We start from the raw sequence: 24,534 nt of genomic DNA on the forward strand, positions 1-24,534 counted from the left end.
CAGAGCTCTGGCTCCTTCTGCCCTGCCCCCCAGCAGAACAGAGCTCTGGGTCTGCTCTGGGAGCACTTAACTGCTGGCCAAAAAACCACTGGCACCTGTGCCTCATAGTTTGAGAACCTCTGGTCTAGAGTGACCCTCCCTGGTGCTGCTGATGCCCTTTCCATTATTGTTACTTTGATAGTTTTATGTTGTTAATATTTCGTGTTCATATTTAGGAATAGGTAAAGTTTCCACCTGCCTCCAGACTCTCCCTCGGGTTTAGCTTCATGGTAAGCATAAATCATTACACAATATAAAGTACAGTTTGAAGTTATTTCCCAACCATGGCTGATGTAGAGTTTTTCCCTGCGAGGCCTCTGTTGCAAACTTCAATTTCCTCTGCCCCTACAGGGCTCAGCCCCTCTCAATCCTAAATCCATGTGCTAGTATGCTTCAGCAGTAATTATGCTGTACCTTCACGCATAGTTCAAACACCTGATAAGACATTGATTTTGCAAGTGGCTCTGCATCTCTATGCATTGTCATAAAGTCTGTCAACCTATTACAAGAAGTTCATAATCACTGTTTTCTTATTACTCCTTTTAACCATCGAATAGACAAATGGTAAGAAAGCTTCAGCTAAGAGTCCCAGAGATAGGACAGGACCAAAACTTTTGCTTCTGTTTGGCACTTGTATGATGTGAGCAGATGATGGTGCATTCCTCATTGGTGTAGCAGATGTAAACAAGACTTCCTTGCAGATAGAAGTTCTCATTCATGTTTTGGATTTAAATCAAATTAGCTTGAATGCGTCAACATTTTGAAGCTGTAACTGTATTTTTATGACATAATTTGAACTATAGTTATCAACAGATCTTCCAAGACCGAAAAAGTTTTAAGAATGAAAGGGAATTTCAAACTGTCATTGGGTAATTCCAGGTAATTCCACAATAACAGTTACTAGAGCTTGCTGGAACTAAAATGTCTAGCTTAATGATCGTCCTATGGTTTTTAGAGGAGAACAAACACTATAATAACCGAAGATGGGAAAAGACTGTCTTTGCTTCTTTGTGAATCATTTTTTAGAGTTTGATAGGTAATGGAAAGTTTGGCATTTTGATTGCAATTTAACATGGCACAGTAAGAGAGAATAAATGGGTTTTTCACCATGGTTATAAATGAAGGTTTGTTGAATATTTCTGTTTGGTTTAGGACTAACTGTTAATTGTTCATTTTTATGTATGGAAAATGTTCTTCCTTCCTTCTTAGCCTTAGATTGTAAGCAAAAAAAGTCAAGATCAAGATCTGGAAGCAAGAAAAAAATGCTGCCATTACCTCACGGAGCTGATGAAGTTTACATACTCCGGTGCAGGTACCTGCAGGGGGTTTATAATGGGTTAATTGGAATTACGGGGTCTGGGGTTTTTTTTAAAAAGAGGTTATAAATTGTTGCCTTTACATAAGAATATTCAGAAGTATATATTGTAACTGCATTTGATTTAAAAAGCCAGTATTGAGCAAAACAAATAACTAAGTTTAATATTACAGTAAGCTAAACAAAAAAGAACCTGAAACAATCTTACAGTTTGGAATAGACGTTTTTTTTTCCCCTCCCCTGGCTGAAAATGTGTTTTCATATTTCATATTTGGGCAATGTTCTTCCCCTGCACAAAACAAACAAAAGCCTATTACTGGAAATGGGCCATTAACTATAGCATTACAATTGTGAAGGTATAATGTATAGTATAAACTTTAATCTTGTGTTCGAAACAATTATCAAGTATTGTTGAATTAAATGAAAACCCTAATGTTTCATAGTTAAAAAATATATTAAAATGAGCTTTTAGGAGAAAAGTTTACTTTCGGTATAATTCTTAACCCTTAGGAATGTCTGCTGACTTGTACTGTATTTAACGCTAATATATCTTGATGGAATGATTTTAAAATTTGCACAGGTTTTGTGGTCTGGTCTTTCGAGGACCATTGTCTGTTCAGGAAGACTGGATAAAGCACTTGCAGAGACACATCGTCAATGCAAATCTTCCACGGACTGGGGCTGGCATGGTTGAGGTCACATCGCTATTTAAAAAACCTGCTTCAATTACTGAAACTTCGTTTTCTTTACTGATGGCAGAAGCAGCATCATAGAACAAGGAAATGTTTTAAATTTGAATTGGATGTAAATTTGAAATACTTTGTCATTTTTTAAAAAATATTGCTACACTAAATTATGTTTATAAATCCTAAAGCCAGAGAAGTAGGGAAAGTGAATTACAGTAACATCAAAACAAATTGAGTACTTAACAGTTACAGTAAGTAGTCTTTATATTTTATATAGGGTGGCAGATGTGTTTTTAAGGTTTACTATGTTTTTGTCAGTTACTGTGTTCACTATCAATACAAGATCATTACATGTAAGCAGCCATTTTTAAATTGTTGCACATGGGTACTTATAGACAGATTTTATTAAAAACAAACCATGCCCTCTGCAGTGTTACCAGAATCAAGGCTCTGTTTATTCAAAACAAAAAACCACACACACACACACACACACACAACACTTGCATAGTGAAATAAGATGATATATTTTGTTTGTATGTATGTAGTGTTTTGTATAATTCCAAGAACCGCTAATACAACTTACTCAATTTAGGGCATTAAATATCATGTACTTCATAGTTCAAGAGACTGTTTCATTCAAATAGGGCAATTAGTACTATTCTATCTAGGTGTGTAAGTGTTTTTTTAAATCATATGAGGCTTTTTTGTACTAAAAAGTGGAGGGAAACTTGTTTAAACAAATATTTCTAAGAGAAATATGTACATAGTACTGGAAATTATTTGTGGTAAGGAAGTATTCTTTACTTCAGTTGCATTTCTCACTGACAATAAAGTGGTGCATCCATGCTACCTCCTACTTTGTCAACAAAGATGTTATTTACCCTTTACATTTTTGTATCATAGTAGATTCAAATCTAACTTTCTTTATTGCAAAGCATTTTTTTGTTAAAGTTTGTTTCCTTATGATGTTTTACTTAAAGTCTGACTTGCTTACAGAACAATTTGCCTCTCTACTACTTTATTTAACACTGTAGAAATGTACTAAGAACTGCTCACTACACGGTTTAGGACTAGACTTTTCATTTATAATTCTGTTTAAATTTTTTTGATCATTTTAACAAATTTGAACACATTGAAATGTTTCTACATATGAAGAGAATGTTTACAATTTAAATTTTAGAACTTGTTTTGGATGTGATTCTATGTATGAAAACTGTGTAACACTATGCTCATGCTAAGGACCTACGTACGGAATTACTGAAATAAATGTGCTGTGAGGATGGACAATATGGTGCAGGTGTCTTGGTCATGATAAATTGTGTTTGTTCATTTAAATTGTCATCAAAACGTGATTTAATTTTTTAATCAGTAAATCAGATTCCTCTACAAATCAGTTTTGTATGCAAGTAACATTTCATTTTATTCATATAGGGTAACTAAAACTGTAGTTAAATCAAGAATATGCATTGGTATTTTCTTTATATGTAAATAAAGTTAAAAGCAGTTAAAACAAGGAGTATTTTGGTAGAGTATATACATACCTCACTGCCAGTGAAATTGCTTTCCTATGGTATATCTCCTTACCAGAAAAATCTCTAAATAAAAAGGTTTAAACAAAATCTAAATGTCTATAATGTGAAGCATTTCTTATTTGCGTTATGTATGAAATAACAGTTCATGAGAAGTTGATTTGTCTTGCTTGAGATTAGAATCTCCTCATTAGTGATCCAGAGTAGAATACATTTAGTCACAACATAATATGATCTGTTCACAGATGCATTACATTTGATTGGTGTAAATGTCCGGGTGATTTTTTTTATAAAGTTGAAATAATCTCCATACTAGCGCTTACTAATATCTTGCAAAAGTAGCTCTCTAGATGTCTAGGCTAATGTCATTAGAGAGGTATTGTAATGTATTCTTAGTGTAACTCCCTGTGGATAACTTGAAGCTTTAACATGTCCATTATATTGTTACCTGTCTGAATCAAAAATACACCTCAAAATATTCAAAGGATTTTTGGCTGTGGGAAAAATTTGAAAAATAGGATAACTGAAATATGTCGATGGATAGTACAAAACCATCCTACTATAATGTTGTAGGGCTTCTCTTGTTATTTAAAAAGAGTGCTGCCTCCTGATATTTTTAGGATGAGAGGAAAATCTCACAGCAATACTCCTGAGCGTTTCCTTACGTGGTTTTGGTTTGATATACTAAAATTGCATTTAATCTTGATTTTTTATATCTGACCAAAAAACTGAGTGTCTGTTATCATTTAGGAACTGATTCTACACTCTGTAGCACACAGGTGGACTGCTGTGCCCATGCAAAACTCCATCTACATCAGTTGGGCTTTGCTTGAGTGCAGCAGTACACCCACACATGAGACAATGTGGGATAAGGGCCTTATTCTCTGTCTGCATAGGAGCTGGTTTAGTTGTGGATACTGAAAAATAAGTAGATGTTTGCAAGCAACCTGTGGGATTTTGAGCTCTTGTGGAAAACTTGCTTTGTAAGTGAAAGTGGAGGATTAGAAACAACATTCATGAGAAGTGGATGTAAACTAGATAAGAACAATGACATTGCCTTGGAAGTTCATAATGTTTTATTAGAATATATGTTTATTCTTTTCACAAAAAGATGTTAAGCATATTCTGTGGCTGGTTAACTTATGAAAAATTTGGTGAAGCTACACTGATAATTAAACATTGCTAAATATGCCGATAGAGTAAAACCATACCATGCAGAATTTAGCAGTAGCAGAAAATCTTAACTAGGTTTTCAACAAGATAAATAACTTGAATTTTATTTAGTTCATTCAAACCAGGCAGTGTGTAATATCACTGAGTGAATCACTTTACATAACATCTTCACTTGTAAAGTTAAGTTTGAAGAGCATATGGGTCTAGTCCTATAATCCTTGAAGGAGGAGCTCTGCAACTTCCAGGATCAGGCCCTTAAATTTTGAGAAAATGGACTGTTTGTAATGGCTAGAATTCTGCATAGTGTGAGCCAGAGCTGCACAATTCTTCAGATAAACCCTCACTGCTAATCCCGATGTGTCTCAAAATGCGGCATCCGGCTGTGCTTGTCGTGGACTCCTACGGATATATTTTTTTTAAATATAGCCAAACCTTAGCACTCTTTGAAGAGTTAAATTCATTGCACTTGGGACCTACATTGGTTTTTAAATGAATTCTCTAAAAGCGACTTATTAAATTATCTATCTCTTTTTCAGATAACCCTTTTTCAAATAACCCTATTGACCCAAAATATTAGGATTTCTCTACTCTCCTAGTGTAAGTGTTGCTGGGAGTCTTGATCCCCATCAGTATTTGTTGTCAGATTCCATAAATCCCTATTTCCAGTTCTATGGAGGTAATGAAAAATCTGATAGAACAGGCTTAGTTAAATGGCGTATCCTTTTTCATTTCACAGAGAAGTCTACAATTTTCAAACTTGTGCACCTAATTCCATATTTAGGCATCTGAATAAGTGGCCTGACTTTCAGAAGTGCTTAGCATTCAGAGCCCGTTCAGCTCCCACTGACCTCAGTGCTTCCATTGATTCAGTAAGGTGCTCAGTACATCTCAGCCAATGTTATGTACGTTCCAAAATATGGATTTTCACACTTCGTGCTGGGCATCCAATTTGAAAAATTTGGTCTTGTGTTTGGCCTCTTCTTTTGTTTATAGCCATTACTGGTTACTATACTTTAATATATTTATTGGTAACCAGCTGGGTTCCCCATGCCTTGGCCTCTCCGATGAGATCGCCAGAAAGGGTGCCAATTGTGATGGATTGTTTTTGTGTTGCACACACTTTTCCACTAGGAACTGAATGGAGATGACGACTGACTTAACATAAATCATTGACTAGTTCTTACATGTTGTTTTGTGGCCAATTCAAACGGCCCATGTTCAGCCTGAACTGATAAGGCTGATTTTTTTTTCCGATTGAAAGAGTTTGTTGGATTTTTTTAGGTAAAATATATAAGTTGTAGAAGAGGGATTACAGCTTTCCAAAAAGTTTTAAAGAACTGGCAGGAAAAGCAAAGGGCTGGGTGTTTGGTGAAGTGCAAGACAGTTTTACAGTGGATCATTTATCATGGATGTCAAGCAGTGAGGCTGATTGGTCTGATTTTTCAGAGGTACCACCTTTTAGATTTCATGGACTCCCATGGGAGTTACAGGTACTCAAAACCTCTGAAAATCAGGCCACACACATTTTCCAAAATGTTTGTCTTTTGTTAGCCACCCTTCCTGAGGCTGCAAATGGCAAAATTTCTCAGTCCAGTTCTCTTTAAGCATAGGGATGTTGACTGTTGCTGTGCTTCGGAGGCTTTAGGCAGAGGCTTCACTAGGGAGTTGAACCATTCGAATTGCACTCATGTAAGTACCAGTGGTACTGTGTGTCCATACTAGCCATGTTTCAGGCTAAAGACTGTTGCAGTTCTGCTCTGTCTCATTATATTATGCTCTTCTACAGCAACGTAGTTGCACTGACCTCCCAATAACTATCTTAGTTTCTGGTACAGCTCTTGCAAGCAGTTGCTTCTGGAAGATTGTGGAAGGACTTCTAGAATGTCCTCGGAAGCACAGGAGAATTATGGAGAAAAAGTCAAATTTTTGACAAGCCGTTAGGAGGCATCTGAGTGAGCTGCTGCAGAGTGGCGAAATAGTTCAGACAATACCTGCAGAGAGCTAGAGAGACAAACACACATCAGGCACTTACTGCTGCTTGGCACATGCATAGCTGTGTGTTTTAACTCTTGGATGAATTGCACCCAGTGAACCACAACTACAAGCTTGTGGGACAGAGTTATTCTGGTGACTTGGGATGGCCAGCTACCTACAGAACCCTGGGATGAAAAAATAAACTGTTCTGGAACTCTTATACTGACTTGGCCCCAATACTGCAGTGCTAGACTTCTGTGGAAAAGAGTAGTCGTCATCCTGTGGAATCTGGCCACCCCAGATTCATTACCAGTCATCTGGAGAGAGTCAGTCCGGGATCAGGAAATCCATGATAGTTTCTGTTCTGGTGAAAGTGTGCAAGACAAAACCCAGTGTATTGCAGGAGTGTGTGATCAAGCTGCTAATGTGCCTAAGTTTATAAGGGTATTTAAACAGTTGGGTTTTGAGAGTTGTTGGTGGAAGAATCCATGTATCCATTCTGTGTCCCACCATCTTCCCAAACAAGCTCAGGAATACACTTAACTGGAAGGGCTACTTCTCCATGGTGGTGCAGGCCTTCTTGGATTTTTATGAAAAGTTCATGAAGCCTTTGAAGCCTTCAAACATGGGTAATTCCAGGATTTTCAAAATTTAGAACTTCAGAAGAGTGAGCAGTGCGGAATCCACCAAACTATTTTGACATTAATGGTGTTCTTTTCCAAGGCTTGTTCATAGATTAGGCCTTTTCCTGAGCATGCAAACGTATATAGAAGAAAATTCAGGTGTACACTGAACAGAATGATGATTGCTCTTATGAATGGTTTTTGGAAACAGTAATTAGGGATTAGGATGAAATAAGGGCTATAGTTAACAGATCTCTCCACTAGACTCTAGTTTGTACCCCACTAATCAGTGGACTGTTATTTGCACATTGGTTACATTCCAGAATTGTGCTTTATACAGTTTTAAAGGTATTACCTAAACAGCGAGAGAGAATCTGCTTAGGATAGTGTTTCGTAGAAAGTCAGACTAATTTCATGTGATTTCAGGTGTATAAGCTCAGCATGCAATGTAGATGCCATTGGCTGGCACGTGGGCTAGCAGAGTCAATGTAATGGAAACATTTTGGCCATAGTGCCCAATATGTAACTTCTTGCAATAAAATGTTCCTATGTTTTGCCTTTTAACACTGCCGTTGGTGTGACTTCTTGACATTTTTTTCCAACTGGTCCTCCTTTCCAATTTCAGCCACCTGACTTGGTTCAGTGAGCTGCCATATATGCCAAACCAGGCCCTTCTGCTTCCACCTGGAACAATGCCCTATGCAGCTAAAATCGGGGCCAAGAGAATTACAAGACCTAGGAAATTTGAGGGGCCTGAATTGGGGGAGCTAGGAAGGGTCCAGCCAGGTTACTTGTGCTTCAGTGGTGCAGGTGGAGAATGGAGACTGGTGGAGCAGGGAGAGAGTGTGGACACTTCTGCCCTGATATGAGGCTATATCCATCCTTTCACAAATAATAATGGCACTCTTCATAAGAATCTGGAGAACTTTTCCCCTAAGCCTGCCAAATCCACCCTCATTGGTACCTTTATCATAAGGAGCTACCTATCTCCCATAGAGGGTCCCAGATCCCCCAACTCCTCCATCACAGAACTGGCTTGCCCATTGGGTCACCAGTCACATTTGGATACTGAGTCCACCTGAAAAAGATCCTATGATCCTAGCAGTATATTGTGCATTTCCTTAGCCTCTTGATCCTCCCTGCTGGCAGTCCTGAGCCCTCACAACCACACCACAAAGTGATTCATTGCGGACTTATAGCACTTAAGGCTCACTGGGGGAGCAAATGCCCAGGAGCCAATGAAGTTCATCATAAAATGAGAATGTTTTCCACTAACTGCTATTTTCTCTTGGCCTTGCTATATTGTAGTTTAAGGCCCTCCCCTAGCATTGGTTGCTAGTCTTGGTTATCCTAAACTCTGCCGCCACCTGGCCATAAAACAGGGTATTTCTAATTGTGTTGCCTAGTTTACCTTGCATCTTCACCTCTCCCCAGACTGAGACCAGGCCTGAACATTGGCCTCAGGCCAGCTGGCAGCCCATTTTTGAGAAGGCTTCGTCTGTGACAAGCAGGTAATATTCAAGTGCTTGAAGCAGAAGATACTTGCAGCCTAAGTAGTTTGTATCTGCAGTACATGTGTGTGCAACTTTGTACAGGTAAGTGGTGTCTGACCATCTTGACTTCTAATCAGTGGAGCACAGAACCTAGACCAGACAGGCCACCAGAATGCTCTGGGATGGAAGACGACTATTTGCACCATTTGTGGTGTTACAGCAGCAGACTATGTCCACAGTGGCAGTGGAGACTGACACAGTGGTTAACCTAGCTGGAAACATGTCCAATTCAAAAGATGTTTGGCATGGATGCACATCACTGGGAGCGCTAGAATGGAGGCGAGGTTACAGGTGTGCTAGGGAAACGTACACACAGGGTCATGGTAAATTTCCCTAATATATACAAGGTCACATAAACAAGTATTCCTGGTAGTTGTGAGATTGACTCACCTTGGAATTGCCCCTATATGAACAGCTTTGTTGTGAGTGAGACTTGAAGGGATAGCAAACTGCTAGACCCCTCCCTTACACTTCCAAAAACATTTGAACCAATCCCATAGCATGTGTAGCATTGTGTATTTCAGCATTCTGTATCCCAGTAAAAAGCTAAGTTTTTAACCTCTCAAAACTGGGTCTTTTAACAAAAGTGAACTGACACTTAATTACAGGTTTCAGAGTAGCAGCCGTGTTAGTCTGTATTCGCAAAAAAGAAAAGGAGGACTTGTGGCACCTTAGAGACTAACCAATTTATTTGAGCATAAGCTTTCGTGAACTACAGCTCACTTCATCGGATGCATAAACCTTTGAATGAATGCAGCATTTTGTATTGGAGAGACCTGCAGCATTGCTCCCCCTCCCCCTGCACCCGCATGACTTTTTAGGGAAAGTGCTGTATACAGATCTTTGTACTTGTATATTATTGTAATGATCTGTGCTCTTTGGAATTTAATTGCCAGTGTGATTGTTCTTCAGATGTTTGGGGGATCTACATAAGGTAGTATTGGTGATGGATCCTTTAGACAGCTACAGATACAAATCACGTTCATGTATGTCTTTGTGAAACATATTTAAATTCAACTTAATAACTTAAGTCACTGCAATAATGAATGCCGAAGTCATGATTTCTTGCACTTGTTCAGTGTAAGAGATATGACTGACAGAGTGTGAGTTAACAAGATTAAGCTACATTTTCACTGAATGAGGAAGTGCATGTCAACCAGGTATAAACCCCGCTCACTAGAAATAATACTTTCATCTACCTCTTTTCTGAAAAAGCCAATTACAGAATGTAAAATAACAGTGTCCTAAGTTGGACATAGACTGTTTTTGTTAGGTTTTCCCCAGCTTCTGAGAGAGAAACAGCAGAAAATAAAGTTAGCCTAAAGTTGCTGCTTATTTTGTTGTGATCCATGAAATCTGATTGCTGAATTTCCCAGACACCTCAAATCTTCTCCAAATGCCTTTACAGGGCAAGGATCACTAATGTGGCCCCTAATTGTCCAAATAAAATATATAAAAGAAATTGGCTTGTGCCAGGAACGAATACGACCTTTGAATCCGAATTACCATAGATGAAAAGCTACTCTTCCACTTTGCCACCTGAATTAATTTTACTGTCAATTTTTAAAATGATGGTTCAATCTGCAGACATGAATGATTAGTCACATAATGAATAAATATGAGCTCTTCACCATATTTAGCCTCAGTCACAAGCCTGTTACTGATAACTTTCCAACTCCTCTTCCTCTTGGGTCTACTGTTTTCCTTATTAAAGGTCTCTCTCTTACACATCTGCCATTTTGTGTCCTTTTTTCCAACTGAAACAGTCGGAAGCAGCCCCCTCGACAAAAGACAAGGTGGCATAGGCAGTGAGTTGTATGGGCCCATGGTGCTGGTGCACCACCAATATTTAGCAACGTGCACCCAGCTCCACCAATGTTTTAGCTTACTGAGCTTTCGGGGTCCCCACACTTCAGGGAGATGCGGGGTCTGGGAGTTTAGAGGGGGGCCTGGCGCCAGCAACAGCAAGCGACCCAGACCCAGCCCGCTCCTGCTCCGCCCGTTCCCATTCCACTCCTTTCCCCAAGCCCCCATCTCACCTCTTTCCAGCTTCCACCCCCTTTCCCAAGCGATGCCGGGAGTCAGCGGGGCAGGCTGGGTCCGGGTCGCTTGCTGCTGCCAGCGCCAGCCCCCCACTAACCGTCCAGGCCACCCTGGACCCCATGTCCCCCCCAAAGCATGGGGGCCCCCAAAGCGTGGGGCCTGGGGCGTTGCCTCCATCCATCCTATGGACAGGATGACTCTGCCTGGACCCCATGTCCCCCGGAAGCGCGGGGCCCCACAAAGTGCAGGGCCCAGGGTGGTTGCCCCAGTCCATCCTATGGACAGGATGGCTCTGCTTGGACCCATTCTGGGCACCACCAAAAATTATACAAAGCTGGTGCCCATGCAAGGTGGCTCTAGATTTAGGCAGCAGAGGACTTTAAGACTACATGCTAGATTCCTCCAGAAATCCCTAAGCTCCTTTCCAGAAATGAAGACTCCCTTAATTCTTAAGTCCACAAGACACACACGACTGTGATATGCTTTCACCAGGCCAATAACATGGCTATCACTTTTATTTCCTGTTCTTCTTTCTTCCCTTCCTCTGTCTTTCTGTTGTTTTTCTCCTTCCCTCATCCTTTGTTCACTTCTCGCATCTGCTTTTTCCTCCTCCTTTCTTGTCTTTTCCTCATGTATCGTTTCTTACTCTTCTTGCTCTTGCTTATATCCCTCTCCTACCACTTGGCCTTCGGGCCACTTCTGGTCATTTTCCTTTTTCTGCAGTGTTTGATCTTTCTTATCTTCCTGTCCTATTGTGTCTTGCTTTACCTCTGCCACCTCAGAGCTAAAGATTTGCTTCCTAATTGTATTGGAAAAGGCTGACAGGATATATGTAGTGTGAACACCTGTAACTTAATAGTAAGTACCTGTTTTCACTATCACATGGTCTGTGTTTTGTTGCTAAAAGCCAAAGTTGTTGGTGTCTCCCCTATAAATAGACCCCAGGTGTCTTTGTTAATGTTTAAATACGTTTTTGAGCAGATGAGAGAAACTAGGAATAGTAAGGCCAGAGCTGTACCAATTCCTCCCAAATGTTGATGGTCAAAATGCACTTGTGTTTCTATTTGGTTTCGTGATTGAAATACCTTTTCTGCTGAACTATTTTACATGGAATGAGCTGAGTCCACATGAATGGAATACTCTCTTTTCCCTGTGTCATGTTTCTGGTTTCCTAATGTAACTGCAAAGTGGTTTGCTGGCAAGTTGAATTTAAAATGGGGAAAACTGGGAAATGAAGTATTGGACTTGAATGATTTTTTGTGAGCAAGCAGCTGGCTAGCTTTTTAAGCAAAGTAGTACTGATAACTTCACAGGGAGATTTAAATGAAAATAGGTTGTGTAAAAACATATTGAAGAGCCTGAATCATGGCATGTATATCTGTTAAAAATGAATGCAATAGATGTCATGAAAATCTCCAAACAAAATTAAACTGATTTCAGATTTTATCTGGAAATGTGCCACAAGTACCTGAACCCCACTTTGCTAGCAGCAAACAAAATCAGCAACCTGCAGTTTAACATAATTTCTTTGCAGTACATAACAGCTGGCACATAATTTAATAAGGTGGTGGGGGGCAATGGCTTGAAGTCTACATTTGCTGTAACATGTGTTGGGCATTGGATTGGTTTATGAATGGTGAGATAAGATGTGAAGGAAATACAGTGTGTGTTGCCTCAGAAATGTAAAGTAGTTAGCATATTGTAAAGGCAGGGCATTTATATCTCTAGATAGATGTATAGACTATCTACTGCCACAGCAGCTATGCCTACAACAGGCAGATTCTTTACTTGTTTCAATTTGAAGCAGTAGGTTTTCTTACATTGCTGTCTCAGATTTCACAAGTTTATCTAGAACTTATTTCACTTCTACACGAGTTCTTGGACAAAAATTTTCAAACTTGGATGTCTAATGTTAGCCACCTCAAAAGGGTCCTGATTTTTCAGAGACCCGTTCATGGCCTGTGAGGACTCAGCATCTCTGAAAATCAGGCAACGTATTTAGGTCTCTCATTTCAGACTCCCAACATCTGAAAAATTTGGCCTAATTTTACAAACCTCCAGTGATGTTACTGTTATTACTATGCATAGGTAGAATAGTTTGAGCTTCCCAGAATCAAAATGAAATTGTGTACTTAGTGAACATTAAAGCAGTTATATTCAGAGCTTCAACTGTTCCATATGGCAACTGCCTGGGATCATTGGCATGTGCTGTCTGTATACAGTCAATGCTTTGTATTGATTACTGTCCCACAAAGATCTCAATTTGCCACCACTATGAAACTGTCACCATGTAGCTAGGATTTTCTTCTTTAGCACCTTGCTCTCAAGAAAGGTATTAGTTGTGTGGATTGTAATGAAGATGGTTCTTTGAAAAGGTCTAGATATAACTGTGTAGCTGAGATCTTTACGCTTGTTCCTCTTTTTCTCTAAGTAGGTCTGAAATTTTCACTTTCTAGACTGAAATTACCCTATGCTGTGGTTCATTCTCATTGTCCACCTCAATTTTATTCTTAGGGGGAAAACCCGGGAAAATGTAAGTACACACCTGACCTTTCACCACACTGGAGTTTTGCTTTGGTTACCAGTCCAAATGAGTTTGGGTATCTCATTCAAATAGGCAACTATGGAATGGTCGACAGATTATGGAACTGCCACACAGTTTAGTATGGTTGACATATTACTCAAGAGAGATCTGAGACTGGAATGGCAAGGATTGTTCCAGGCTACGATTGAAGAGCAATGGCAGAGATGTATGAAGGACTGGACTACTGATTCACATCCTTTGCCTTCATAATCATTACATTCTCCACTTTCCTTTTAAACTCCAGTGAGCCCTTCCGTATCCAGACTGTGCAGGAGAGTGGGTAATAGATGGAATAGGGCTATACTACTTATCACCTTTAATTTTTGCTGGACTTCTTTTCTTATAAAATCAGTCATCAGAAGTCAGTGAAACACACATCTTATTTTCAACAATTCTAGTTAAGACATATTTTCCATTGCTGAGGGGGAATAGATAATTTAAAACATAAAAGAAACGTGCATATGTTTTTGAAAGCAATAGAAACTTATTTCCTTGACCTCTCTACAGAACCTCAGTTACTGATCAATGTTATCTGTCAATAAATTCGAAACACAACAAAGTAATAAAATAGTACTTTGTGAAACCTGCCCCAACGTTAGCAGGTCTATCTACAGCACTTAAAAAATGAAGAGTAAATATCTAGGCAGCTCTCATAATAAAACTTGTGCTGTGGAATGGACAATGTAAAATAAGGAAAGAGTGAGTTACTTCATCACAGTATTGTCAGCAGGATTGTGAACAATCTATGCAGGAGATGGAGGTCACAGAATAAAAAGAGCTAGTTGTAGCACATCAGTGCACTGCAGTGAGGCTAGCAATTAGAATGTAGCCAGGCAAAATCACAAAGGGGTACATAAATAAAAGAAAGCTTTAATGTGATTTAAATACCGTGACGGAGCTGCATTCAGTGACAGCCTGGCCACCACGTACAGTGCAACATCATCCTCTGTAGAGATGTGTTCTTCCAAAAGACTTCTGCATCAGCCATCTGGCTCAGACTGTAAGTGCAGCTCAGTGAATGACACATAACCCAAGGGGATGTACCAAATTTGCTTAAACACAGGCACATCATCTTCTCATAACAAAAGCTTGAATATGGCCTTAATTTTATATTATGTGGGAGTACATCATGAAAAAAATAATAAAAACAAAAGACAAAGTATCTTGGATACATGCTTTTTAAAACTTCCGTTCACTGTACTCACTTGTTTACAGGTATAATTGAGAACATTACATTTACTAGATTATGTAGATTGCATAGAAGGGTTTCACCCTATGAGGAAGTGGATAAAGGTAAGTTATGAATTCAGGCTTCATAGGGCTTAAACACAAAGAGAGTGCAGAGATCAAACATTCTATTTCTGCATAGATTTAATTTACAAAGGTAAATTCCAGTCTAGGTTTTTGAAAATAGCTTCATAAACTCAAGATTTCCCTGTACTCCGCATCTTGAATAAAATCAAATTAAGGGTAATTCCTCAGGTTCTGATCATCCCCACTACCCAAACTATTAATTCATGAATGGATTGCACCATCCATCTGAATGCCTTTCAAATGCGGAGTTTGGGTATTTTGTGTGTGTGTGTGTGTGTACGTACAATGGGTTTGTTTACATTCTGTACACCAATCCTTGAACAGAGATGGTCCCAAACAGCGATCTCCTCTCTCAGAAATCTCACCCCAACTACCAATGCTTAATTCCAAGAAAGTGAGTGTGCCACAGTTGCCTGGATCATTCTTGTAGTTGACACATTCTTTTCTTGGTATCTTTCTAAGGTACTGATCTGGCCCCATTACTGTAGTATCTGAGTGCTTCACAGTCTTTAATGTATTTATCCTCACATCACCCCTGTGAGGTAAAGAAACATCCCCATTTTACAGATGGGGAAATAAGGCATAGAGAGACTAAATGACTTACTCAAGATAACATAGGACAGTGACTCAACCTTTCCAGACTACTGTACCCCTTTCAGGAGTCTGATTTGTCTTGCATACCTCCAAGTTTCACTTCACTTAAAAACTACTTGCTTACAAAATCAGATATAAAAATACAGAAGTGTCACAGCACACTAGTACTGAAAAATTGCTTACTTTCTCATTTTTACCATATAATTATATAATAAATCGATTGGAATATAAATATTGTACTTATAGTAATTTATATTTTTAATTTTAAAAATTAAAAATATTTCAGTGTATGGTATATAGAGCAGTCTAAACAAGTCACTGTATGAAATTTTAGTTTGCACTGACTTTGCTAGTGCATTTTATGTAGCCTGTTGTAAAACTAGGCAAATATCTAAATGAGTTGATGTACCCCCTGGAACACCTCCAGGGGTACGCGTACTGGTTGAGAATCATTGATGTAGGATGTCTGAGGCAAAGCCGGGACTTGAACTCCAATCTCCCAGGAGCGGGACTTCTTTTCATTACTCATTTTGTCGTACTGTTTTTAGTAGATGCAAAATGCCTTTAACAAAGCCATTCTGTGAATAATTGGATGCTTTACCCTACATATTTTTTGAAAATTATTAAATAACTAGATTCTGGTGATCTTGTCTTCAATAAGTAAGATCGCACTGATTGACCATTGTTGCAGGAGTGAAGTGAAAGGAGAATTTAAGAAGAGTAAAACAAGTGAGTTATAGAAAATTAACATTTCATAAATAATTAAACAGAAAGGTAAATGCCAAAACACGACAATAGAGTAGACTTAAAGGATCCTTCCCCCTGTATACTAGCCAATATTCAGAGTGCTTGTGCAAGCCAAGTATTTTTTAACATCTGAGTTTTCCTTCACTCACTCCTAGCACAAAGAGATGTTTCTGATCCCAGTTGGGCAAAGGATTTACCATATGAATTTCCTGATGACAATGGTGAGCGTTGTTTACAAGTGATGGCCAGAGCAAGATACTCAGAGTTAATTAATCATTTAAATGAACAAAAAAATAATCTCTGGCAGAAAGGTTGAAACAGAGAAACAGAGTATTGGCTAGATCTTCTGCTGTGCAAATGAATTAGTGGGGGAAGAGAGCACTGGGGGATCCTCTTCTATCCTTACCATGCTATAACAGGAAGGGTATTCCAACTTAGCACTCAAAGAGCGGCCTAGTCCTCAGAGGCTGGCAATGTTTGTCGAGTAGAAGGCATACGAGCTTATTCTTCCTTTTATTTGCCCAAATCCAGTTTATAAAATGTTTTGTTCAGGGTAGTTGTCTGCGTTTATGGTGGTAAGCAGATGGCTGGAAGTGCTGACTCCATTCTGAAACCTGAGTTAGCTCCCTGGACTTTAAGTTATACTTTCACCGTTCTCCCAGCGTGTTTCATTGTTTTTCATATCCCTACCCTTGCATAATGAACACTATACAATGGGCAGGACCAAGAGAGACATTAGGTTGGCTAGCTAAGCTCTTAGCCCACATGATATGGGACAACAGCTGCACTTCTTGGAACTAGGGCTTAGCACTTTTCTTCCCCATGCTAAAATCACTTACTCCTTTACATGCCTAAAAAAACACATTCCAGGATTTGCAATGGTTGTGAGAAAACTGTACTTCTCAGATGCTGAAAGCACATGGCTTTCAGTCTTACACTTCAGCACACACCTGAGATGTGTGCTTATCTCACAACAGCCATGCACCCTGTTGTCTGCTACTCCTGATAGCACTTAATCCAAATCCTTATTTAAGACTAACTTTCAAAAGTTGCTCATATGCCTTCAGAGGGTGTAGAAGAGAATAGAAAAGGAACATCTTTCAATCATGAAAACAAAAGAAGGGCAGCTTCACTAAGTGATGAAAACTCTGGCTAAGAATGCAATGATCGTGCTACACTGCTTGTGATTTTTAAATTTGCTATACTGTATTGGAAACCTCCGATTGGGGGAAAACTTCACTTTCATATAATGTTATAGGAAAATAACATGTAAAGGCTTCATGGGTCCTTTCCCGGAAGCTGTTAATATTACTAAAATAAATGAATAATTAAGAGATGATACAGATACAGTAATTCAGATGCCCCATCTAACCATTTAATTTAGATTTAAATGAAATCAAACAGGCTGATGCAGAAATGGGCTCTATCTGCAACATATTAAGTGACTGCAACAAAAATGGAAAGCAACAGCTGACCAAGTATAACTCATTTACCGGGTTCTACAAATAAGCCTTATAGAAAAATTTATGGAGCAGATGGGCAAGATATATTCATGGCCTTATGTGCCTGAGTCTTTTCAAAACAGATACAGGTGTGTGCATCCTAAGAATTCCTCACTAACACTCCTGGGTAGTGTTAAAACATCAAATAGGCCCGCTGAAGAGGATTCTTGAGCTGTGATATAAAAAATGTTGCTGATCTGATTAAAAAATATTTGTCAATGTTAAATTTAAAATGTTCCCATTTGTTGTCTAATAGTACTTTTAAAAGACAAGGATGATATAATTAGAGCATCTGGTGCTCCCAGTGAGACTAAATTAAGAGTGCTCCATATGGGGTCAGAAATAGGAGAGTTCTTAGCAGGGATGTGAACTAACCAATGAAAGCTTTTATATTTTATACTTCACTTCAAAGAAGGATGCCCGTCGGATCACACTAACTCATTGCGGCATGGTTTGAAGTTAGACTCCTAGACCCTGATCCTGAGCCATGCCAGAGCTGCATTCAGAACGTTTCTGGGTGGGGAAAATAAGTCAGCTTAACACCCTTCTTTTCTTTCCTTCCCATCCAGACTCGTTCTCTGGGGCAACTTAAAGCAGCCTCAAGGCTATTTTAAATTATGTCCAGAGCCCAGCAGCACCAAAAGGCTATGAAATTGGAAATTACCAAAGGGCAGGGGCACACCAGCCATGCTACCTATGCCAGGGACTGAGAAGGGTGTTGGTACAGAGCTGCTACAGTGATTGTTCATCATGTGGGTTTTCTTCTTGCTCAAGCAGAATCTTGAAGGGGCTGATTTTGCCAGCTTTATGGGGCTTTGCACAGCCTGAGTGGTGCAAAAAAAGACCTAGTGGGGGAAGGTTTGGGTCTCTCAGTTTGGTTCTTGCTGTTCTTCTTCGAGTGCTTGTTCATGTCCATTCCACATTAGGTGTGCGCGCGCCGCATGCACGAGCATCGGAAACTTTTCCCCTTAGCGGCTCCCGTCAGGCCAGCGGGGCCCCCCAAGTGGCGCCACTGTGCAGTGCATATATACCCCTGCCGTCCCAACCCCCTCCAGCCCCTTCTTACCGTCCGTGGCGGCGTTGGAACAACCTCTCTCTCTCTCTCTCTCTCTCATAGACGAGGAGTCCCTTAACCTTTAGAATAGCTGTTATGAGTTCGTGAACATACCTATTGTGGACACGTAAGTCATTAGGTGCTTGGAGGCTTCCAGCACCCGCCCCGGGCTGCAGGGCATGCCGCAGGCCCATGGCTTCAAAGCTTGCACCACGTGCCGGAAACCTGTACCAGTTAGTGACCCCCATGACTTGCGTCTACGTTGCCTGGGGGACGGACATCAAACTGAACGGTGTAGGATTTGCAAGGCGTTTAAGCCAAGGACAAGGAAAGAAAGAGACTTTCCTCTGAAGCAGCTGTTGATGGAGGCCACATTGCAGCCACCGGGCCCGGAGTGCCCGACGCCAGCTCAGGCTTCCTCTGTGCAGAGAAACCCGGCACTGGCTAAGCACCGTAAACTGTCGGCCCCAGAGCACCAGGCTAGGCCCCAGCACCGCTCCAGTCCTCCCCAGTGCAACCCCCGGAGCAGCCGAAAGGAAGGCGCGGTCATTCCCCGCACAGGAGGCCGGTGCCTCCCAAGGCACTGAGCGCCGATAAGAGCGGGAGGGCCACGTTACCAGCGCTGACACCGGCGGTCCAGCAGCACAAGCCCCACCGAGCCCAGACCTAAGTGAGCTCAGTCTGGACGATGGGCTTGAGAGCATAATGGATCAGCCCTCTACGCCTGGCACCTTTGAGGCTGCAAAGGACCTCATCGAGCTGTCGGAGGCGAGCCCCCTCCCGTATGGGGAGAACCCTCCAGCACCCATGCCTTGGGTGCCGTCGAGCGGTAATGCCGCTCCCGGAGTTGGTCCCGAACGAGCTCTGACTCCGCGGACTCTCAGTTGCCAGCGGCCCAGAAGGAGGTTGCGGCACCGGCAGTGGGTCGGCGCGAGGAAGCACCGGAAAGGCATGCCGCTCTCCGGCATCACCCAGAGACCGGCACCGGGAGGAGTCGAGACAGCCCTTGCCAGAGGAATCCCACAGACAGTCCCAGTCCAGGGAATGCTGGCACCGGTCCTGGGGATACCGGTACCGCTCCCGCTCAGCCAGGAGCCGCTCATTCTCCCACTGGCGCGGATCATTGGCACTGCCGTGGCCTTCGCAATCGGCATTGCCACAGTCCAGCGCCGACTCCAGCCACTATAGCTACCCGCACCGGGCCCAGGACAGCAGGGACCCTCAGGTGGGCTGGGAACCGCAACAGGGGCCGCCAGGCCATTGGCCCTTCTGGACCCCCTGGGCCTATCAGGAGCACCTAGGGGCACCGTCCAGGGCAAGTTACTCGGTGCAGCGGTCCCGGTCCCTGCACCAACACCAGACAGTGCCAAAGACTACAGTTTCCAGGCCTCAAGCATCCCCCCAGGATAAATGGGAGAGACCGGCACCGAGCCCGGTGCTGTCCCATGGACTCCCACCCTGGCCTGAGCCAGAGGCCCCTCCCATGGGAGAAGGGGAGCAGGAGGACCAACCGGAGGGGGTCGAGCAGCAGCCAACCTCCTCGTCTTCCCTGGATGAGGTGGTGGCGGGCACAGAGGTGTCCAGCCCTCCACTTATAGACCATAGAGCCCACCAGGAATTGGTGCGCAGGGTTGCCCAGAATTTGGGGTTGCAGGCCAAGGAGACAGTTGAGCAGGAGGACCCCATGGTGGACATTTTGAGCCCCAAAGGTCCATCCAGAATAGTGCTCCCGCTCATTAAGACCATTCAGTCCATCTGTAAGACCATATGACAGACCCCGGCCTCCAGCGCTCCAACGGCCAAGGGAGTCGAGCATAAATACTTTGCCCCTTCTAAGGGCTCTGAGTTCCTGTTCTGCCACCCGAGTCCATACTCCCTAGTGGTCTCAGCGGTAAATGAAAGGGAGCGCCATGGACAGCAGGCCCTGGCCCCTAAGGCCAAGGAGGCGAAACGCCTGGACCTTTTTGGCAGAAAGGTGCACTCATCTGGGGGCCTTCAGTTGAGGATTGCGAACCAGTAGGCCATCCTCAATAGGCACAATTTCAGCTCCTGGGCAGCGGTGGGGAAGTTTAAGGACAACCTCCTGCAAGGTTCCCAATAGGAGTTCACGGCCCTGGTGGACGAGGGCAAGGCAGTAGCCAAGACCTCTCTCCAAGCCTCCCTGGATTCGGCAGACGCGACGGCTAGAACAATCGCGTCGGGGTGGTCATGAGGCGTTCGGTGAGGTGTCAGGCCTGCCTTCCGAGGTCCAGAATATGCTCCAGGACCTCCCCTTTGAAGGGTCCGAGCTTTCTCAGACCAGACAGACACGAGGCTGCACAGCCTCAAGGACTCATGAGCTACGCTTAAGTCGCTGGGTATGCACACCCTGGTGACCCAGAGGAAGCCCTTTAAGCCGCAGCCTCCCCCTCAATGCCAGTACCAGCCTCACCACAGGCATGAGCCTTACCATAGGTGAGGCAGGGATAACAGGCGACGGCACAACAACAATAACAATAATGCGCCGGGCCAGAACCAAGGCCAGCACAAGCCTCAGCTGGGCACTAAGCCAGGCTTTTGAAGGTGCGCTCGAGGACAGCGTACCAGACCAGTCACCGGATCCATCCCTTTGTTTCCTGAGCCGCCTGTCCCATTTCTCCCGTGCATGGTCCACCATTACGTCAGACCGTTGGGTCTTACACAGAGTACGAAACGGGTACTCGCTGCAGTTCGCCTCCCTCCCCCCCTCCCACCTCCCTTCCCCATCCCTCTTCAGGGACCCCTCTCAAGAGCATCTCCTAGAGGAGGAAGTCTGCTCGCTGCTAGAGGCGGGGGCGGTAGAGGTGGTGCCGCATGGCCTACAGGGGAAGGGGTTCTACTCCCGGTACTTCCTCATCCCCAAGGCCAAAGGGAGCCTTCGCCCAATCCTAGACCTGCGCGGGCTCAACAAGTTCCTGGTCAAGGCCCGGTTCCGCATGGTCTCTCTGGGCACCATCATCCCTTCCCTGGATCTGGGGGACTGGTATGCCACCCTCGATAGGAAGGACGCGTACTTTCATATCGCCATCCACCCAGCACATCGGCGGTTCCTATGCTTCACCGTGGGCCAAGAGCATTACCAGTTTGTGGTTCTCCCGTTCGGTCTAGCCGCGGCCCCAAGGGTGTTCATGAAGTGCATGGCAGTGGTGGCGGCCTTCTTATGGAGGCAGAGAATCCGGGTGTACTCGTACCTCGACAACTGGCTCCTGGGAGGTGGAGGTGCAGGGCCATGTGGAGGTGGCCGTGAGATTGTTCCGCGAGCTGGGGCTCCTGGTCAACGTCCCCAAGTCCACGCTCATACCCACGCAGAGAGTGGAATTCATAGGGGCGGTCCTGGATGTGGTGCAGGCCAGGGCAAGCCTTCCAGTATCCCAATTCCGGGCTATCGAGCAAGCAGTGACCTCCCTGCGCCAGTTTCCAACAACAACAGCCAGGTGCTGCCTCCGGCTGCTGGGCCACATGGCAGCATGCACACACGTGGTCAGGCATGCCAGACTGAGGCTCAGGACTCTGCAGGCGTGGCTCGCTCGGGTGTACCGCCCAGGCAGAGACCCCCTGGACTTGGTAGTGACAGCCCCAAGGGACGTGCTGGACTCCCTGCTGTGGTGGCAGTCCCAGCCTGTGGTTTGCGAAGGCATCCCCTTTGCTGCTCCACAATTGGACCTGACGCTGGTGACGGACAGACCAGGGATGGGGGGCTCACCTGGGGGCCCTCATGATGCAGGGGTTGTGGTCTGGAGCAGAGCGGTCACTCCATATCAATGTGAAGGAGTTCAGGGCGGTTCGTCTCGCCTGCTAGACCTTTCACGCCACTCTGAGTAGTCACAGTGTGACAGTTCTAACAGACAACACTACTGCCATGTTTTATATAAACAAACAGGGCGGGGCTCGTTCCTCGCCACTCTGTCGCGAGGCTCTCCTCCTCTGGGACCTTTACATACCCCATGCAATTCACCTCGAGACATCCTATCTCCCGTGGGTATGAAACGAGCTGGCGGACTCCCTCAGCAGGTCATACCGCATGCACAAGTGGACGCTCAGGGTGGACGTCATGCTTTCGCTCTTCTGCAGGTGGGAGTGTCCCCGGGTAGACCTGTTTGCCACCAGGGCCAATGCCCACGGTTCTGCTTGTTCCAGGGCCGCAGCCCAGGCTCACTCGCGGACGCGTTTGCGATCCTGTAGGGAGGGAGCTTGATGTATGCCTTCCCTCCGGCTCCCCTTGGTGCACAAGGTCCTGCTCAAGATGTGTAGGGACAGGGCAGCGGTGATCCTCATCGCTCCAGCCTGGGCCCGCCAGCAGAGATCCCAGACGACTGGAAAAAGGCTAATGTAGTGCCCATCTTTAAAAAAGGGAAGAAGGAGGATCCTGGGAACTACAGGCCAGTCAGCCTCACCTCAGTCCCTGGAAAAGTCATGGAGCAGGTCCTCAAGGAATCAATTTTGAAGCACTTAGAGGAGAGGAAAGTGATCAGGAACAGTCAGCATGGATTCACCAAGGGCAAGTCATGCCTGACTAATCTAATTGCCTTCTATGATGAGATAACTGGCTCTGTGGATGAGGGGAAAGCAGTGGACGTGTTGTTCCTTGACTTTAGCAAAGCTTTTGACACGGTCTTCCACAGTATTCTTGCCAGCAAGTTAAAGAAGTATGGGCTGGATGAACGGACTATAAGGTGGATAGAAAGCTGGCTAGATTGTTGGGATCAACGGGTAGTGATCAATGACTCCATGTCTAGTTGGCAGCTGGTACCAAGTGGAGTGCCCCAAGGGTCTGTCCTGGGGCCGGTTTTGTACAATATCTTCATAAATGATCTGGAGGACGGTGTGGATTGCACCCTCAGCAAGTTTGCAGATGACACTAAACTGGGAGGAGAGGTAAATACGCTGGAGGGTAGGGATAGGATACAGAGGGACCTAGACAAATTGGAGGATTGGGCCAAAAGAAATCTGATGAAGTTCAACAAGGACAAGTGCAGAGTCCTGCACTTAGGACGGAAGAATCCAATGCACTGCTACAGACTAGGGACCGAATGGCTAGGCAGCAGTTCTGCAGAAAAGGACCTGGGGTTACAGTGGACGAGAAGCTGGATATGAGTCAACAGTGTGCCCTTGTTGCCAAGAAGGCCAATGGCATTTTGGGATGTATAAGTAGGGGCATTGCCAGCAGATCAAGGGATGTGATCTTTCCCCTCTATTCGACACTGGTGAGGCCTCATCTGGAGTACTGTGTCCAGTTTTGGGCCCCACACTACAAGAAGGATGTGGAACAATTGGAAAGAGTCCAGCGGAGGGCAACAAAAATGATTAGGGGACTGGAACACATGAGTTATGAGGAGAGGCTGAGGGAACTGGGGATGTTTAGTCTACGGAAGAGAAGAATGAGGGGGGATTTGATAGCTGCTTTCAACTACCTGAAAGGGGGTTCCAAAGAGGATGGCTCTAGACTGTTCTCAGTGGTAGCAGATGACAGAACAAGGAGTAATGGTCTCAAGTTGCAGTGGGGGAGATTTAGGTTGGATATTAGGAAAAACTTTTTCACTAGGAGGGTGGTGAAACACTGGAATGTGTTACCTAGGGAGGTGGTGGAATCTCCTTCCTTAGAAGTTTTTAAGGTCAGGCTTGACAAAGCCCTGGCTGGGATGATTTAATTGGGGATCGGTCTTGCTTTGAGCGGGGGTTGGACTAGATGACCTCCTGAGGTCCCTTCCAACCCTGATATTCTATGATTCTATGACATCGCTCCTAGAGCTGTCGGTGGAGGCCCCAGTAGTCCTTCCCCTACACTG

The 24,534-nt window shown here is 43.7% G+C and overlaps 1 protein-coding gene across 6 annotated transcripts in view; it reads left to right on the top strand.

Moving 5' to 3' along the window:
- The window catches only part of ZNF644 (zinc finger protein 644), a 77,077-nt gene extending 73,437 nt beyond the window's left edge, over positions 1–3,640 (top strand). For 4 of the 6 annotated variants that reach the window (XM_074961348.1, XM_074961350.1, XM_074961349.1 and 1 more), the window contains 2 exons: positions 1,249–1,351; positions 1,935–3,635. In XM_074961348.1, coding sequence (XP_074817449.1) covers positions 1,249–1,351; positions 1,935–2,127 — 296 coding nt within the window. In that variant the 3' untranslated portion in view covers positions 2,128–3,635. Of the gene's footprint in view, positions 1–1,248; positions 1,352–1,934 lie in introns of all 6 variants that reach the window. The other 2 variants (XM_074961352.1, XM_074961354.1) reach the window with 2 other exon arrangements.
- The last annotated feature ends 20,894 nt before the right edge of the window (positions 3,641–24,534 follow it).

Source organism: Natator depressus, chromosome 8, assembly GCF_965152275.1.
Source record: "Natator depressus isolate rNatDep1 chromosome 8, rNatDep2.hap1, whole genome shotgun sequence".
NCBI lineage: Eukaryota > Metazoa > Chordata > Testudines > Cheloniidae > Natator > Natator depressus.